This window comes from Filicampus tigris, chromosome 11 (genome assembly GCF_054856515.1).
Source record: "Filicampus tigris isolate MCC_2025a chromosome 11, RoL_Ftig_1.0, whole genome shotgun sequence".
NCBI classification, from domain to species: domain Eukaryota; kingdom Metazoa; phylum Chordata; class Actinopteri; order Syngnathiformes; family Syngnathidae; genus Filicampus; species Filicampus tigris.
In genome coordinates, this window is record NC_141227.1 from 2,254,066 (window position 1) to 2,272,500 (window position 18,435).

Here is an 18,435-nt window from a genome sequence, read left to right on the forward strand (position 1 = left end):
AGCTGTGATTGGTCGTTACCTGAGCCCTGAGCAACGCTGATGACAAAATTGCCGCCCCCAAGAGATGGCTGACAACAGGTGGAAGAAGTCCTATTCCACAAACACAATATTTATCAGAATGCCTTCTTTCAACTAGTGGACCTGCATAGAACATATTCTTGAAAAAAATGTTTGGGTTGACGTTCATTTTAAGGTATAGTCATCTTATGAAAAACACCTTAATGCTCAGTAGTATACATGGCTCTTTAACATGTCATGTCATGTCATCTTCCAAACCGCTTATCCTATATAGGGTCGCGGGGAGTTGCTGGAGCCTATCCCAGCCGTCAATGGGCGAAGGCAGACTACACCCCGAACTGGTCGCCAGCCAGTCGCGGGGCACACATAGACACTGTCACTGAGCGGGAATCGATCCCACGCTGCCCGCACACAACTCAGGCGTGTGTACCACTACACTATCAGCGGACATGCTCTTTAACATATTTAATTTGATTTCAAAGCGCCTTACTGTCACTCAAGGTCACCGTACAAACATGAATTCATAAATTAAAATAAAGAAAACTAACAGGAAAATAGTAAAGACAGGTTTTAAAATAAATTCAAATAGATTGGAATTACATAAATGGGTGAGATATACAATGCATAGGCTTCTTTGAAGTATTTTAATTTCAGACCAGAAATGAGAGAATGAGGGGATGTTTCTGAGGTGGGGAGGAAGAGCATTCCAGAGGCGAGGAGCAGATCGGCTGAATGCTCTGCTCCCCATTGTGGTTCGATGAGCAGATGGGACAGACAAGTGGAATGATGAGGAGGATCAGAGAGTGTGGGGAAGGACAGGGAAGATGAAGGAGGACGGACAGATATGGGGGAGAGAGTATGTGGATGGCCTTGAATGCCAACAGGAGGACTTTGAACTTGGTATGAGATTGTATGGGTAGCCAAAGAAAGCTGCTGGAGAACTGGAGTGATGTGGTGCATAGAGGGGGGACTGGTGATGATGGGGGCAGCTGAATTCTGGACTAGTTGTAGTTTATGGAGGGCTTTATGGGGGAGGCTAAAGAGAAGGGAGTTACAGTAGTCAAGATGGGAAGTGACGATTCTGACCAGGATGCAGCTGTTGACCAGGACCAGCAGAGTGAGGAAATGCTGAAAATCAGGGTGCATTGACGGCAGAGGAGGAGGAAGTGATAATCATTCGCCGAATCAGCGGGCAGGACCCGGTCACGTGACTCTGTCCGCACTGCAGACGAGCTGTTCACTTTCAAACATGTGTGGAGCATGGAGTGTCGAGCGGGGATTCATAGCGAGGCACGAGTCCACGTTGTCCGTAGTTTGTAAATGGTTTGGGGTTGACAAGACTGACGTCGGGGGGAATAACATTGTTAGATGTGCCAAAACGGCCACCGTGAAGAGCAATTCTGTTCCACCACGAGCCATATGGATTACGAGGAAAACGTGGCGGCGACCGCACAAGCATGCTAAACAAAAGCTTAAACACACACACTTAGAAAACAGTCGCTGAGTTGAACCAACAAATATAAACGCGCACACACACGTAAGATGTTGCTCACAAACGCTTGTCTAGCCACAATTGGTCTGTAAAGCAAGTGCAGATTTAAAATATTTTTTATCAAATATCGTCAAATTATCGTTATCAAGTTTTTAAAAAAATATTGAGATTTTTTTTTTTTTTTGCCCATACCGCCAACCCCTATGCCAAAGTGGAAATAAGCTCATTGGGGGATGTTATTGCTGTCTGATTGAAATGATAATGTGCTATCAAGAATGACACACAGCACTTAACCGGAGGTGAGGCTGAGAGAGAGGGGTTGTCGATAGTGATTAAAAAGATGCTTGTTTTGGATAATGGGTATTTGGTGCCTATGTTTTGTCGCTGTTTAGTTTAAGGTGGGGTAGTACACAATAGACCCCTGTGATTGAAATCGTTGGTTCTTTTACCTCAGACAAGTTATTAGGTTGTAATTTACCCGACATGTTTCTGCGACAGTCTTTTGCCTTCTTCAGAGTGTCACATGATGGTGTGTGACTCATTTTTATCAGCTGACGTTCAATGAAGGGCATGACCCACCTGTCAAATTTGCTGTCGGTTCGCCCCCTCCAGGATGCTGCTCCAGGTAGTAGAGGGCATGTATGCTCCCTCGTCCCTGTTAATGGTCCTCGGGGCCTGCTTCCTGATCTTGATAGCCTCTCTGATCCAGCGCTGGTGTTTGTTGTCTTCGGTGGATCAATAACATAACATACCGTACTTATATTTCCTAAATTAGCTCATATAGTATGACTGCATAAAAAAACATCAAATAACTCACATTCAGTGCTGGGATCCCACAAACAGTAGTTTATCTTACAGTGTGTACCATATGAAGTATTTAATGAAGGGATTAATTTGTGTTCCTGAATTTAGACTGCACACACCCGTCACACAAGCAGATGTTTGTTCCAGTAAAGCAACATTTAAAGGTTCAGTCCTATGCATAGTGTACATTCACTTTTTAAAAAACAAAGCATATGCTCGCCGTCATCATATTTTTTCAACAATCATTAAAACAATTTGAAGAGCACTGTAGTAGCCTAAACCTGGAGTCTGAATAAAAATGGAAACCTTTGTTAGGGTACAGAGGAAGAGATCTCAAACTCCAGTGACTGATGTTCAAGGCCTCCATAGCCATTCATCTTCTTCAGCTTCAGCTGATCCACCAGAAGAAGGGATTGGGTCTCTACAACAGGCTGCTTCTTGCAGAACAACCGGCTTATCTCCATGAATGTCTTATTTTTGGTCTCTGGTATGACTGCGTGGACATAGACGGCCACAGACAGACAAACGCTGGCGAAGACCAAGTAGCAGTAAGACCCAGCTGACATCTAGTGGTTGGATGAAATAGAAAACCGAATATGAGGGTTCACAATAGTTACAAACAACCAAACAGGGCGTTGTTAAAGGGGAAGGCAACACAAACATTTTCTTGACAAGAATATGTTCTATGCAGGCCCACTAGTTGAAAGATGGCATTCTGATTAATATTGCATTTGTGGAAAATCCACCTGTTTTTAACCATCTCTGGGGGTGGCCATTTTGTCACTCGCTGTTGACTGAAAATGACATTACAGTTGCTCAGGGCTCAGGTAACGACCAATCACGGCTCAGCTTCAGAAAACAGGTGACAAAATGACCGCCCCCTGAGCTGTCTAAAAACGAGTGGATTTTGCTGCTTAACTCATATTTCAAAAACGCAATATTGATCAGAATTCCATGTTTAGACTAGTGAGAGTGCAGAGAACATATTATTGCTTAGAATTTTGGGGGGCGTGACTTTAATGTATGCTGTGGTAGGTTCAAAGACAACAGATGTGACGTAAGTAGTGTGGCTGGTAAAATGAGGGCAATTCAGGGCAGTCAAATGTGTGCTTATCTCGGTGGAAATAACATCATTTTGACTTATCTAGAACAAAATGTCAGGTCTTCTGTTTCTGCAACCTATGCGCTGCCTCCTTCCCCTGCATGTGTGTGCTGCCCCCTTCCATTGCGAGTGTGTATTTTTGTGTGCACGCACAGAAAAATTTAAAGAAATTCATTTAAAATCTTGAATGTACAAAACTATTAAGACTTAAGACTCCCAGGATTAGGTTACGATTGTACACTAATCAAAGTTACTTTTACTTTAGACCTGTAAATATTACTGCGATTCGGGGCGTTACCAGGGTGGGTGGGGGTATTGTCAGTGCCCACCCACAGACACACTCTGCCCACCCAAAGAAAACTGGATGTAGTTCTGATGAATGGGAAAGTCAAATCAACTTTTATTTGGTTAACCCAAATCACAACAACACTTATCTCAATTAAGGAGAAAACATAACACGTTTTAAGGTGCAGTAGCCCTACGGTGGATTTCGACCTACTTGAGCTTTGTAGCACTTTTTTGCCCTCCCAGGTAAGACTAATACCCACCCACACCTGGCATCCTGGTAATACCATTGCTTTCATATTTATATTCACTACAGTTTTTCAGTAATCCAAACTTAATTTAAAAAAACAAAAACAAAACATTTTTAATACTACTAGAATTTTACCTGTAATGTTTCTTTACCATATTTATTGAAGTAAATGTAAATGACATTATCTGGTAAGATTTACTCAGAAAATGTGCTTTGTTTTATAACTGTTTACATTAAGTAAGGTTGTTTTTACACATGGTCTGACAATGAACGGGGTGGTATGGAGCAGTAGTAGAGTGGTTGTTTTACAACCCAAAGGCTGTTGGTTCGATCCCCGGCCATTGTGACCATGTCGAAGTATCCTTGAGATACCGAAACCCCAGTTGCTCCTGATGCTGCGTCCTCAGTAGGTAAAATGAGGTATGATGCGAAGCACTTTGAGTACCAAAGGTAGAAAAGCACTATACAAGTGACAGTCCATTTACCAGTTTTTATTTATTAGTTATTAGTAGAAAATAATAAATATAAATAAATAATAGTTAATAGGTAATAAGGTGTTCAACTCCCGATTCATGAACTAATTGGTCAAGAAGTCCATCCATTGATTTTCTTTTCTGTTGCCCGCAGGAACTGGAGCCTATGCCATCTTACTTAACAAGATGCAGGGTACACCTTGGACTAGTTTGCCAGGTCACCATAAAACAACCATTCATGCACACTTTAAGTATTGCTCTGCAACGCTTAGATTTCATGACAAATAATTCAAAGTTTGTTAGTTAAGTCACAGAAGTGACAAAATGGCCGCCCGCCCCCAAAGATGGCTGAAAACGGGTGGATTTTGCTGCTTAACTCATATTCCACAAACACAATATAATCAGAATGCCATGTTTCAACTAGTGAGCCTGCATAGAACATATTCTGACTTCCGCTTTAAATATGTATTTTTAATAAATCTTTTTCAAACAAAATGTTTTACTTATTTACATTAGATTTTCTACATTAGTTTTTTTTTTTTCACCTGTAGGAAGGGGAAGACAAAGCCCACAGTGAAATTGGAAAGCCAGTTGAGAGATCCTCCCACAATGTAGGCTGCTGGGCGGTGGGACTGTTTGAACAACTCTGCTGTGACCAAGAAGGGAACCCCCGCTGCAAGAAGCACACACATGTGTTGGCAATCACAGTTTCCATCCTCAATAACAATAAAACATTGACAAAATGTACAAAATGCAAAAGTAAACCGACTAATCTGACTGACTTCCTGATGGACTCCCTCTCCAGAACCCTGGAATAGGCCTTACTCCCCGAATACCTGTGGTCAGCTCAGACCTGTCAATTCATTTAAATCAGGACTCAAAACATTGTTTACTACAGCATTATGGAACCTCTCTTCTTCTGCTTTAATCCCTATTTGCACACTGTATTTACATTTATCTAGACCAGGGGTCACCAACCTTTCTGAAACTGAGAGCTACTTCTTGGGTACCGATTATGGGAAGGGCTAACAGTTAGATACACACTGCAGAATTTTCATTTACATTATGTGAATACACTGAGCATGTTAATTATTTCTCACAATAATTAGGAAACATAAATATCATTACTTAAATTACATTACTACACAACATTACTTCTGTAAATACCTGCCACTGTTTATATTTTCAAATAATCACTTCTACAACATTCCTGTATAATCACAATGTCCCATCACTGGTGAGCAACTTTAGGAACAGGCCCATGGGCTACTCACCTGGTCCTTGGGGGCTACCTGATGCCCGCGGGCACCACGTTGGTGACCACTGATCTAGACTGATGCTTCGTTTTAATCCTTTTTTATTAGGATTTTGCAATGTCTTAATATTTTCTTTCTCTTCCGGTGATGCATTCTAATGTTTTATGGAAAGCATTTTGAATTGGTCCGCTGATAGTGTAGTGGTACACACGCCTGAGTTGTGTGCGGGCAGCGTGGGATCGATTCCCGCTCAGTGACAGTGTCTATGTGTGCCCTGCGACTGGCTGGCGACCAGTTCGGGGTGTAGTCTGCCTTCGCCCATTGACGGCTGGGATAGGCTCCAGCAACTCCCCGCGACCCTATATAGGATAAGCGGTTTGGAAGATGACATGACATGACATTTTGAATTGTCTTGTACATGAAATGCAATTCCCCATAGTTGGAACAGACCCTCTGGTCCCATCTTTTATGAGGACAAAGACATTGTCCCTGATTTCAATGTGATGTTGAATCAACCAAGACATCACCAGGACCTGCCACAAGAATGTTTTTAACCAGCAGAGCCCACCTCATAGTTTCTAAACTCTGCTTTCTCGGTGGAAGGTGTGTCGGTGGAATTGAGGTCTTCAATGTATTCTCCTTATTTTACTTAAAGGAGGAAATCAAACCAAACACTTTTTTTTTCAAGAATATGTTGGCAGCAGGGGCGGCACGGTGGTCGACTGGTTAGCACGTCCGCTTCACAGTTCAGAGGTCGTGGGTTCGATCCCGGCTCCGGCCTCCCTGTGTGGAGTTTGCATGTTCTCCCCGTGCCTGCGTGGGTTTTCTCCGGGTACTCCGGTTTCCTCCCACATTCCAAAAACATGCATGGTAAGTTGATTGGATACTCTAAATTGCCCCTAGGTGCGATTGTGAGTGCGGATGTTTGTCTCTGTGTGCCCTGCGATTGGCTGGCAACCAGTTCAGGGTGTCCCCCGCCTACTGCCCAAAGACAGCTGGGATAGGCTCCAGCATGCCCCGCGACCCTTGTGAGGATAAGCGGTACAGATAATGGATGGATGGATGTTGGCAGCAGGCCCACTAGTTGAAACACGGCATTCTGATTAATATTGTGTTTGTGGAATATGAGTTAAGCAGCAAAATCCACCCTTTTTTTTTTTTTTTGCTATCTCAGGGGGCGGTCATTTTGTCATTTTTGTCGACTGAAAATGACATCACAACTACGCAGGGCTCAGGTAATTACCAATCGCGACTCGGCTTCAGAAAACAGCCATGATTGGTCGTTACCTGAGCCCCGATTAGTTGTGATGTCATTTTCAGTCGACAGAAATGACAAAATGGCCGCCCCCCAGAGATGGCTAAAAAATGATTGGAATTAACTCTTATTCCACAAACGCAATATTTATCAGAATGCCTTGTGTCAACTGGTGGGCTTGCATAGAACATATTCTTGAAAAAAATATGTTTGGGTTGACTTTCTCTTTAAAACCAGAGTCCATCCCCACTATACAGTGATGATGGTGCATCGCTAATGCAAACGAATAATCAGTAATCTTTACTCCTTCTAAAATGTTATGAATTTCAACAAAGGCATGTGTTTTAATTCATTAACATTTAAAAAAATTGAACAAAGTAAAATGAAGTGCAAAAACAGTGCAGAAATGTTCAACCTGGCTTCTGATTGGCTGTCTCCGAAAACATACAGCGGACAAAAAAATGTCCAAAAATAATATCAAATGAACCACATGATGTCCTTTAACAGGCAGCAAATTATTACCTTGTTTTCGGACATTTACTTACATATTTTTCAAAACAGAGATTTTACATTGCAATCCATCACAATTTTATGAATCCTTACCAATAATTAAAGGAATGTGTTAAAAATACTGTAACCCACAGCTTAGACATCACTGGCCTTTTCAAAAATTGTCTGCATTACCAACATGATGCAACAGTTACTTAACTGATTTGTACGCAAGAAAGCATGCATGTTTATTTTTTGCCTATTGCAAACTGGTTTTCCAAACATTTTTTCACAAGCAACTCACGCCTTTCATTTGTTGTTTTTGTGATGTTTCTAATGGTGGTTTTGTCTATTGGCAGAAATCGTAAATGACGTCACCAATGTTCTCTCTAATTTTCCATGCGTCCATGCTATCTTACTCCATATGAAAGAGCCTTATTTAAGGCACTCGTAAATTAGGTGGGGTGGGTGGATGCAAATACAAATACTACTGCTTTGTTTAAAACCCATTGCCGTTCCATCGGCCCACCCATGGGCGGGATATTCACTACATTCACTACATACTGAACAACTTCAAAGCATTCCTGGGCATGATATATATGGTTAGAAAACTGACTTTCCGCAGATTCAAATGATACCAAACATTATAAGATACAATCATATCTGCAGGCTCGGCGAGCATTTAAGTCAAAACAATCGCTAACACACAAAACATGCAACCCACCCATTACATCCTCAAATGTCCGACACAATTTCAATGATCATATTACGTCGACAAGGGTCCAGTAAAGGTATTCCAGTAATATAGTTATTCCACAACAAGCCTGACATCCATAAAGCCACGTTATTAGCTGCTGCTACTGTTATAGGTTGCTATCAGATACATATACATATTACATATGGACATATTTTCCATCGTGGATTGAGTTAGCTTCGACGGATTTAGCAACACGAGATTGCAAAACATAGGCTGGAACTTATGTTTGATTGATTGCTTACTTGATCCAATAAACGAATGTTTCCCGTGTCAGGAGTTCAACAACAGCCAATGAACATATTACATGCGTTAATAATATCACCCCTGCATATGGACGATTTGTCAGTTATGTTTGCAGTCACAACCAAACATGCTAAGCTGGTGATTGACGCATTCAACGGCCAATGAAATTCTTTCCCAAAAAAAACCCATGGAAACTCTTTTGAACAAAAACAAACACCGTGCGTAACTTGCGTAACAAACACTTTCCAAGCCGTCCGCAGCGACATCCGGGCTGTGCGTCAGAGCGCACGTCATAATCACGTCAGAAAATTTGGGGGTTGACTTTCCCTTCAAATGCCATACAATTCTTCCAAAAATGCTGATTAACATTCAGGGCCCTATTTTCGTGCCCAGTGCAAGTCTAACGCAAAGCATAGTCTGTGCATGACGCAAAGCACAGTCTGTGCATGGTTGGAGTTTTCTTTCTTTTAGTATTTTGCTAGACTGGCACATACAGAAGTGGGTGTTTGCGCCAATGTGTGCCATTGTAGAAGAGTATGCGGCCAATCAATGCAGCCCCTAGCTCATTCCCTTTAAATTCGGTGCAAGAGAGGCGCACATGGTCAACATGGTTGAAGCACAAACTGACTTGCTGGAGTCCATGAAGGAAATCGATACGCAAAGTATGTTTACAAAGAACTATAGGAAGATCTGCACTTGCGGATGATGTAAAGTTGGCCTCTCTGACAAGGGCACTTGGAAATCGCCTTTCACCTCCAATTGTGCATCTGTCTGTGACAACTGTATCTCCCCGCCCATAGCAGTTCACCAATTCATTTCTACAATGATTCAAAGGGTCCAGTGCAAGCTGTTGTCATGTTTATGAATGAAATAAGATGACACCCACTGCACATGCCCTTGGAACTCAGAATCTGCATGCACCTCAATCAAATCCACCAAAACTTAGACCTGTTCCCAGCTAGTCTAATGTGTAGTCTACTTTCAGCCACCAAGTTGTCAGCCGTACCAGGGGTGTTTAATAAAAAATGCCCTCGGTACACTCAGCATGGGACATATTTTCTGCCAATTTCCCAAACACAATGAAGGATGCTTGCACCTGCACAAAATCAAGATGCTCCAGTTTTTACACCTATTTACGAAAATAGAGCCCAAAGTGTTAGACTGCTTATTTTATTTTATTTTTTCAACATTTCAGTTTTACAGATTTTGGGGATGGATAAAACGATGTCCAATGAAAAATTTCGACATACAGCATGAGTCACCCGGCCGCCACGACATCAAATCAAATCAAATGAAATTTTATTTATATAGCACTTTTCACACATAGGATGCAACACAAAGTGCTGTACATTAAAAACGTCAAAATGCAACATAAAAAGAGAACCCTCAGGGCAGACCCTAAACATAGCGCCCCCGGGGCAGACCCTAAACATAGCGCAAGGAGGCCAGCCATAACTCCCAGCGCGGAGGCCCCCTTGAGGAAACACTGGATGTAAAAACTGGATGAAGCTAAAAGACAATGACAATGAAGCTAAAAAGTCAAAGCAATAAAAGAAGCTAAGAACTATAAAACAATGAGATTGGATCAAAATAGCAAGAGACTAAGAACGATTATTTAAAAGCCAAACTAAAAAGGTATGTCTTGAGCTTCCCTTAAAAATATCAACAGTCTCTGCGGACCTGACGTCCTCTGGCAGGCTATTCCAAAGTTGAGGACCAAAATGGCTGAATGCAGCCTCGCCATTGCGTTTTGGTCCCTACCCTAGGAATAATTAAAAGGCCGGCGCCAGAGGACCTCAGGATCCGCGAGGGTTGGAATGACAAAAGCAAGTCAGATAGATAAGATGGGCCAAGACCATTAAGACATTTATAAACTAATAAAAGTACCTTGAAATCGATCCTGAAACACACGGGGAGCCAATGCAGCGATTTTAAAACTGGTGTAATGTGCTCCCGCCCTCTGGTTCTCGTCAGCACCCAAGCGGTTGAGTTCTGCAGTAGTTGTAGGGAAGAAATACTCTTTTTGGGGAGACCAGAGAGCAGGGCGTTACAATAATCTAAACAACATGATATAAAAGCATGCATCAGCACCTCCGTGTTAGCCTGAGAGAGAAACGGGCGGACTCTGGCAATATTCTTAAGATGATACAAAAACAATAATCCTGGTTACATTTTTAATGTGAGGAATAAAACTGAGCTCAGTCAAAAATGACACCCAGGTTCTTTACACATTGTGAGGGTTTAAAATCTAGTAATTTTGGTAAAAGTTTCTCTCTCTGACCTTCAGGGCCGATAACTAAAACCTCGATTTTGTCCTGTTTGAGCTGTAGGAAATTCCCTGCCATCCATGACTTAATATCTAAATTACAATTTAAAAGGGTATCAATAGGTGAAACATGAGAACTGAGCGCCGTTGTTTTGCACTGGTGTCTAGCCGGCACGTTTGTGGGTTAATTTAGTTAGTTTTCATTACATGGCTACATTTCAACCACTACAGCGTGCAGTTAGCTTATTAGCTATGCCTGCACCCGAAAATGTGTCTTCCTTGGATGCCGTAATTTACCTACCAGGCAGGTCGTTCTCGTTATTTAAATTCCCATGTGTGATATATTTTTGTGTTATTAGGACTACCTTAATATTGTAGCGATGGTCAAGCCAAGCTCTTCCCAGTATGCATTGCATCACTCTTTGTCAGTAGTTGTAGTGAAATAAGCTAGACATCTTTGATCTTTGTTTTGTTTCTATCACTATGTTTGGAGAGTGGCTGTGTTTAAAAATAACAGAACAAAGGAACGTTTCAGACGAAAGGTGTGAGGGTTGACTCAGGTGAAACAGTAATTATGTGGAATGACTGGGGGTGGGTTGTGGCGGGTGTGGCACCTCTTGAAAGTATGTGCATTCTGTAACTGGAATGGAGCGACATGAATAGCCTATGTTATGTGTGATCCTTAACTACAGACAAAGGCGTTAGAATATGTTAGAATGCGAATTCATGTGCTTGCATAATTAGCAGCTCAAATGCCTGTTATTTAGTGTGAGAAACACCCTGAAGGATGTGTGCCGCCGTGTTTACAATTGACTTTCCCCACAATCACTCAGCGGGATATAGTCCAGTCGCATCACTCTTTGAGCAGATTTGCTTTTGCAGCTCAAATATGCAGCATTATGTGGGGATGAAAGGATTTGTAGTATTCGACAGTTGATCAGGGTGTGGTTTCAGCACATTCAGTGGACACGCCCATAGCATTCAAGAGCGGATGTTTTTTTTACAAGCTTTATCTTGTACATAGCTCATTCTCATTCTATCTACTGCACATTTGTGTTATTTTATTCTCTTTTATTTTATTGTTGTTTATCTGTTCCACTGAAGAGGGGAAGCAACCCAATCCTGTATTTTGAGCACAATGACAATAAAGGTATTCATATTATTTTTAATTTGCAGGGACTTTAATCAAATCAAATCAAATTTTATTTATATAGCACTTTTCACACATAAAATGTAACTCAAAGTGCCGTGCACTAAAAACGTCAAAATACAACATAAAAAGAGAACCCGCTCCCACCTTACCTCCCTCCCTCCCTCGCCAAGACAGAACCACAAGCACACCTGCACTCACGCACACACTCACACAAAAATCATATCACCTGAAAAAGAGGATTTACCTGGGAGAAAACTCAACCAAGTGTCCTTGCATCAACCAGGGCAAAACTTTCCAGTGTTTCCTCAGCTAAAATGACTGTCCAGGTTTATTAAAACTTATGTTTTGATGGACTAGACTGGATCTTATGTCATCAATTTTACTTCTAAAGTGGACTGCAAAGTCCTCACAGAGAGCATTAAATTGGAGTTGGTTAAGAAATCAAAGGTGGAGAAGATAAATCTGGGGTTGCTTTTATTAACTGTGATGAGGTTTGAGAAATAAGAAGTTCTTGCCTGTTTGATGATTTTATTGTACGGTTTGAGTTGTTCACGTAATATTCCATAATGCACTGTAACTTTACCTTTTTTCCACCTCCTCTGTGCGCTCTTGCATTTTCTTTTTGATGTCTTGACTGCATCATTTCGCCACGGGAGCACAGTCTTTATTTTTATCGTTTTGGTTGAAAGTGGAGCTGCTAAATCGAATGATGATTTTAGATTCTGTTGAAATTATCGACATCAAAATCACATGGTGCAGGTAAAATGTCAGCAGGAGTGCTCTTTAAAAAAAGAGCTTTTTAAATTCGCAGCTACCTCAGAAGAGAGGTAGCGTTTCCTCACTGTTCTCATCGGGGATGATAAAAATTCTGAAAACTCACTAATAAAAGAAGTGGAATGATGGTGATGTCTGTAAACAGTAGGGGTGTAACGGTACACTCAGGTGTATTAATACGTTTCGGAATGGCATGTTCAGTTCGGTCCACTTGGTTCAGTTCGGTCCACTTATTAGCGCAAGCTTACGCATGGACGCTGACTGTTTGCATGCGGGAGAGGAGGGCGGCGGCACTAAAGAGGAGCCAGGACGCCAGAAACTGTGATAAATCATAAATGTATGGATGAATGGCATAATGGCATACGCAAACAAGCCAAAGCTCAAAGGTCCCCTGTACACTGCGGTCTCCTGTTTGGGAACATTCTGGCTTTCCTGTTCCCCACTGCCGATGGGGAAAGGTGCGTGGATAAGTCAGAAAGTTGTGTGCCGACATTGCTACATGAAATCGGCGGCTATGTTGCGGCTAGCGGCTAGCACGTCAACATGCACGGCATCATCCGACTGTGAATGTTTCTTAGACGAGGAAGTAAGCAGTCTTTTTAGCCCAAAACGTCAAACTTAAATAGCGAGATTTATCATATTGTAGCGTCTTCCAGGAACACGCCATCAGATGTAGTTTAATTATAACGTTTTTATTAATCCAAGTACAACTGTTCGCGCTCTTCTGTCTCCGTTGCTCCACTCGCTTGCCGTACGATGCATTCATGAACCTCGGAAACATCACAACTCAGCAAAACATAAATCTTACCACAACAAAGATAACCCAATTCGTTACAATATGCTGTTGAACATTCAAAGATTTCAATGCCTAAAAAGTGTATACAATTTATTTATTTATTTTTAAAGTTACTGTATTTTTTTCATTATAAAAAGAGTTTTAATATAGTTAGCAATAATTGTAACTGTTATTGTATGTTGGGTTTTTTTGTATGTATACATACTGACAACTTGTCTTTAACTTGAATACTTAGGTGTGTCATAGGCAGTGTTGGGCAAGTTACCTCCAAAATGTAATAAATTACATATTACTAGTTACTTGCATGTGAAAGTAATAGGTTCTTTACAATATTACTCTATTTGTAGAGTAATGCGTTACTCAAGTTTACGTTACTTTTAGGTTGCTTTTTAAAAAATCGGGGATTCATTTATTTAATAATGATTTCAAGACCTTAAAAGGAAAATGCAAAATTTGCTGCCATACTCTAGCTGGTAAAGTTAACTTATGAGCATATTTTAACTATATAGTGTGGTCGATAATATTAAATGTTTCGACTCTATGGTGTGGTGGGACATCACTACCTTTGATCAATATTTGTATCAATAAGATTTATTTTTTAATTTTTTAAATATTGGAACTGATATTTTGTCCAGTAAATAAATAATCACAGACTGTAAACCACAAATGAAATTATCATTATTCTCAAATTAATTTACACACTGGGGGCGGCATGGCTCAGTGGTAGAGTGGTCCTTTCCCAACCGGCAGGTTGTGGGTTCAATCCCCGGCCATTTTGACCATGTTGAAGTATCCTTGAGCAACATACTGAACCCCCAGTTGCTCCCGATGCTGCGTCATCAGGAGGAAGATGAGGTACAGTGTGAAGCACTTTGAGTACCAAAGATAGAAAAGCACTATACAAGTGACAGTCCATTTGCCATTTACACACAAATAATAGTGATGCATGACATATAGTTGATAATTGGTCTAACAAGATAGATAGAAACACACAGACAGGGCATGTGTAAGAAAAGCAAAAATATGTATTGATCAAGTCAAAACTGACCTGACTAAAAGTTTTTTCCTTTTTCATTATCATTTTTTCTATTTATAATAATTTAAAGTTCAGTTAGTTCTAATATTCTTTTTACTACATGGAGACAAAGTTTCGAGGTGATTTGGAAAAAAAAGGTACATAAGAAATGAGCGCATCAGACTCTAGTAATGGCGTCTATTGTAGTTTGTCCGATTGAGGGTGCCGTAGTGTGACGTCGTTTATCACCGGGAGATAATTTGCATTTTGATTGCGAACAGCCAATCAGAATCACTATGTTTTACATATGGCAATTGATGGCACTAAGTTCTATAAATCATATCTAAAAAGCACAGTGACTTATTTTTTTGCAGTTTATTCGCTTCGTTTTACTCAGGTTTGTTCCTGTTTGTATTTTGTGTCTATGATTTGCATTTTATTTTATAAAACCGTGACAGTGATTATTGTCACAAACAATAACTTCTCAGCCCTTTTAATTATTGTCAATGGTGTGATGACAATTGAGTTGCTTGGCAGAGAGTTGACTCGCGCACTTACATGGTTGCGTAAAGTTCCAAGTGCGACAAGAACTTTCTATTTGAGTATTGCTGGAAGTAATAGCTTACAATGAAGTGATGTTGTGAACTACTCTACTTGCTAAATGATGTCAACATATGTATTGTGGTCCTGAAATTTGTAATGCGTTACCAGTCTAAGTAACTGTAATAATATTACACAAAAAAAATCGGAGTAACAAGTTACATTACGTCGTTACTGCCTAAATGTAATGTATTACTGTACTGCGTTACTTTTGTAACGCGTTACCCCCAACACTGGTCATAGGCTATTGCTGCTAAGTGTTTTAAGATTCCAGCATCTTAATAATTTACTAAATTAAGAGACCTTTATTGTTAGTGTATTTTTTATTCTGGTGTAATTTCTTAGAATATCATCCAAATGGTTCGCTTTTATTTATTTTTTCAAACAATGTACCATTTATATATTATATTTAAAAAAATATTTTTAAAAAATCTGTTTTTTTGTACCTCAAATATACCGAACCGGAGTTTCCAAAAAAACGAACCGCACCGAAATGTGATTTAACGTACTGTTACACCCCTAGTAAACAGTGACACAGACTGCTAAAAACAAAGGTGCGGTTCAAAGGATAAATATCTGTTAAAAATTAACTCCTTCGAGATAAGACTACTTATGATAATTGACGCAGTCCCACCTCCTTTTTAACCATCCCTGGTAGAAAATAAAATGTTAGAATTAGGTGGGCAAGCTTTGGTGAGAACAACTGGAGCATCTGTACCAGGCCATGTCTCAGATAAAAGAAATGTATTTATTTATTTGTCTAAAATCAGGTCATTTATGATAAAAGCTTTGTTTAGAAGGGAGCGCATGTTTTGCACAGCCAGGTTAATGTTTGCGCTGGACGAGCTCCCATCGTCGCACGAATGATGAGTGTTGACATATAGAAGATTGTCACTGTAAAAACCACATTGTTTGTGAGTGTGTAGGAAGCGTCTGCCTGTGATTGTCAGAATGGAAAAACCGGTCCAATGGGGGTGGTAATGACAACGAAGGACTGTAGGGAGAGCTAGTGGGGGTAGTGAGATAATTATTGCAGTGGTTAGAGGTAGAAGAAGAAGAGGGGAGAACGTGCGCTGAGTGATTAGTAAACAGAAGTCAGCTGGGGGTGCAATTGAGCATGGCATGGTGGATATTAGCAGCTAAAATTGAGCTGGCCAGAGAGTTCGGATGAACCCCGTCTGGCTGGTAAAAAGAATGGCAGTTCCAAAATAGGTTAAAGTTTTCAATAAAAGCAAAGTCAAGAGCAGGAGCCATGTATTCAGGCCCAAAAGACGACAGAAGCGCTCGATGCTGCGAGAGAGCATCGGTAAAATGCCGCTAATCCAGACTGCACGTTCTCAGCAAGACAAAAAGGGCATGAAAGTCTCTCTTCGTCTGCTCCGACTGTCGATGTACTGTCTCGTTCATCCCCACGTGGAAAATGAGTCAGGATATGGATGATGGTAAAGAATCAAGAACATGTCCATAACTTTGGCTGTGGGATAACAGCGGGCGAAATAATGAGTGCATTTAATGATGCTGTCCCCGGCTATAACGGTGGTTGGTGGGTGATGTGAATAAGGAGCACCAGAGGACCACGGCCAACATGGGGAGAACCCCGACCCCGTCGTCCAAAAGGATGCTGTCGAGGCCAGGTGGTAGCCGCAGATACAGGTGAGTGTCGCCGGTGAAGCGGCCCACTCGGGTACCGGGACACAGCGTCCTTCAGTAGCCTGACGCACGAGTGGGCAGCTGGACCACGAGTGGACTTACCCACTCCGGAATTCCTGGCAGAGATCATCGCTGTGGGTGATGGGGAATCCGAAGGAGCACCTATGTCGGATGCAACAGCAGACGTCTCTGACGGCGGGAGCGCGTTAGTTGGAACAGGAGACTCATTTGCCAGAGGGGCAAATCATTTTTTCAGGACTAGTTGGGCTCGGGGGGAACGGTTCTCTGCTCCTTGTGCCGCAGGACACCACCTTGACCCAGGTGGCACCGTGCAATGATGTTGAGCAGGATGGTCCTGGGCAGGCAGCTGGATCCCAAATCACTGTGTCCATCAAGGGAGCCTCGGTCTGCCCCGTCGCCGTCAGGACCCCGTTAGCGAGCATATTCATGTGTACGGTGGAGAGTTGGGGGGAACAGGTCGTGAAAGAAGAGACGATTGACTCTTTTCCGGAGTTCTTCTGACAGGTGCTGAACATCCTCTCTCAGGTCAGCAATTGTTTTGTTTGCATTTTCCAGCAAGTTGTTTGAATTGTCGCTGTGATGGGGAGGAATTATGCACTAGCCCCAGGCTAGGCTATTGCCGATGTATGTATGCTAGCAGTATGCTAGCTGTCCGGCTCACGGGTAGGAGCGAGTCCGTAGGTTGACAAAAAAGTTCACTGCATACAAAAATTAAAAATGTAAAAAATAAAATAGAATAGTAAAAACGGAGAAGAAATAAAAACATAAGGTGACCTCAAAAGAGGAAGGTAAAAATTAAAAAGGGCAGTCGTTCCTCGGGTGAGTCTGTGAATTGGAACCGGATAGCGGCATCATCCAATGTTGCAAGCCGAGTTTAGTACTCAACGCACACTGTAGATTTGAAAACACCCAACACAAGAGGCCAGTTGTCTACACTTACATTTAAATGCAGAGCACCTTTTTTTTATTCTGTATGAAATAAAGCCAATAAAACTAATTTAATCTGAATACTGTGTTTATGACTCAATGCATTTTTGGAGGGTGATTAGATGACTGATTTAAGTGCTTGGAAGAACCTGCCAGAAAACCATGCACCTGTGAAACTTTTCCCCTCTCATGCAGATGAGAAAATATGGCCCCAAGTGAACAAAGGGGTAAGTTCTGTTGCTGCTGAAAACTTTCCAATCAACATATAGTGAGGAGCGACTTGCCTGGGCCGATACAGAATCCAGCGATGATGCCGACGACACAGCAGACACTCACATAGCGCATGAAAGATAAATGAGTCTGGAGGAAGAAGAAATTAGGTGTCAAATTGGTAAAAACTAACAAAATCGAACGCTACGCAATAGGAAGAATATTGGAATATATCAAGCGCCTGAGACTGCAGCATTCAATATGGTGGACCACGGTATTCTTTTGGCTCATTTGCAGCAGCATTAGTGAAAGCGCTCTTGAGTGGTTTGAATCCTATTTGGCTGGCAGGACATTTTCTGTTAGCCTCGGTTCCTCTGAGTCTTGTTCTGCTCCTTTATCGTATGGTGTTCCACAGGGTTCTATTTTGGGGCCCCTGCTATTCGCGGATTTGCTGCCCCTGGGTTCCATCCTTCGAAAACACAGTATTTCCTTCCACTGCTATGCGGATGACTGAGCAAAAAAGAGGCTTTCTCCTTAAGACCACTTTTGTCCTGTCTAGAGGACATCAAAGCCTGGGTGTCACAAAATTTCTTGCAATT

General features: G+C 41.6%; 1 protein-coding gene across 3 annotated transcripts in view; it reads right to left on the reverse strand.

The window, feature by feature from the left end:
- Positions 1-2,419: 2,419 nt before the first annotated feature.
- The window catches only part of slc2a15a (solute carrier family 2 member 15a), an 85,540-nt gene continuing 69,524 nt past the window's right edge, over positions 2,420-18,435 (reverse strand). For all 3 annotated transcript variants that reach the window (XM_086044945.1, XM_086044944.1, XM_086044943.1), the window contains 3 exons: positions 17,911-17,986; positions 4,970-5,097; positions 2,420-2,880 (listed from right to left, as the gene is read on the reverse strand). In XM_086044945.1, the coding sequence (XP_085901071.1) occupies positions 2,626-2,880; positions 4,970-5,097; positions 17,911-17,986 (459 nt within the window). In that variant the 3' untranslated portion in view covers positions 2,420-2,625. The remainder of the gene's footprint in view (positions 2,881-4,969; positions 5,098-17,910; positions 17,987-18,435) is intronic.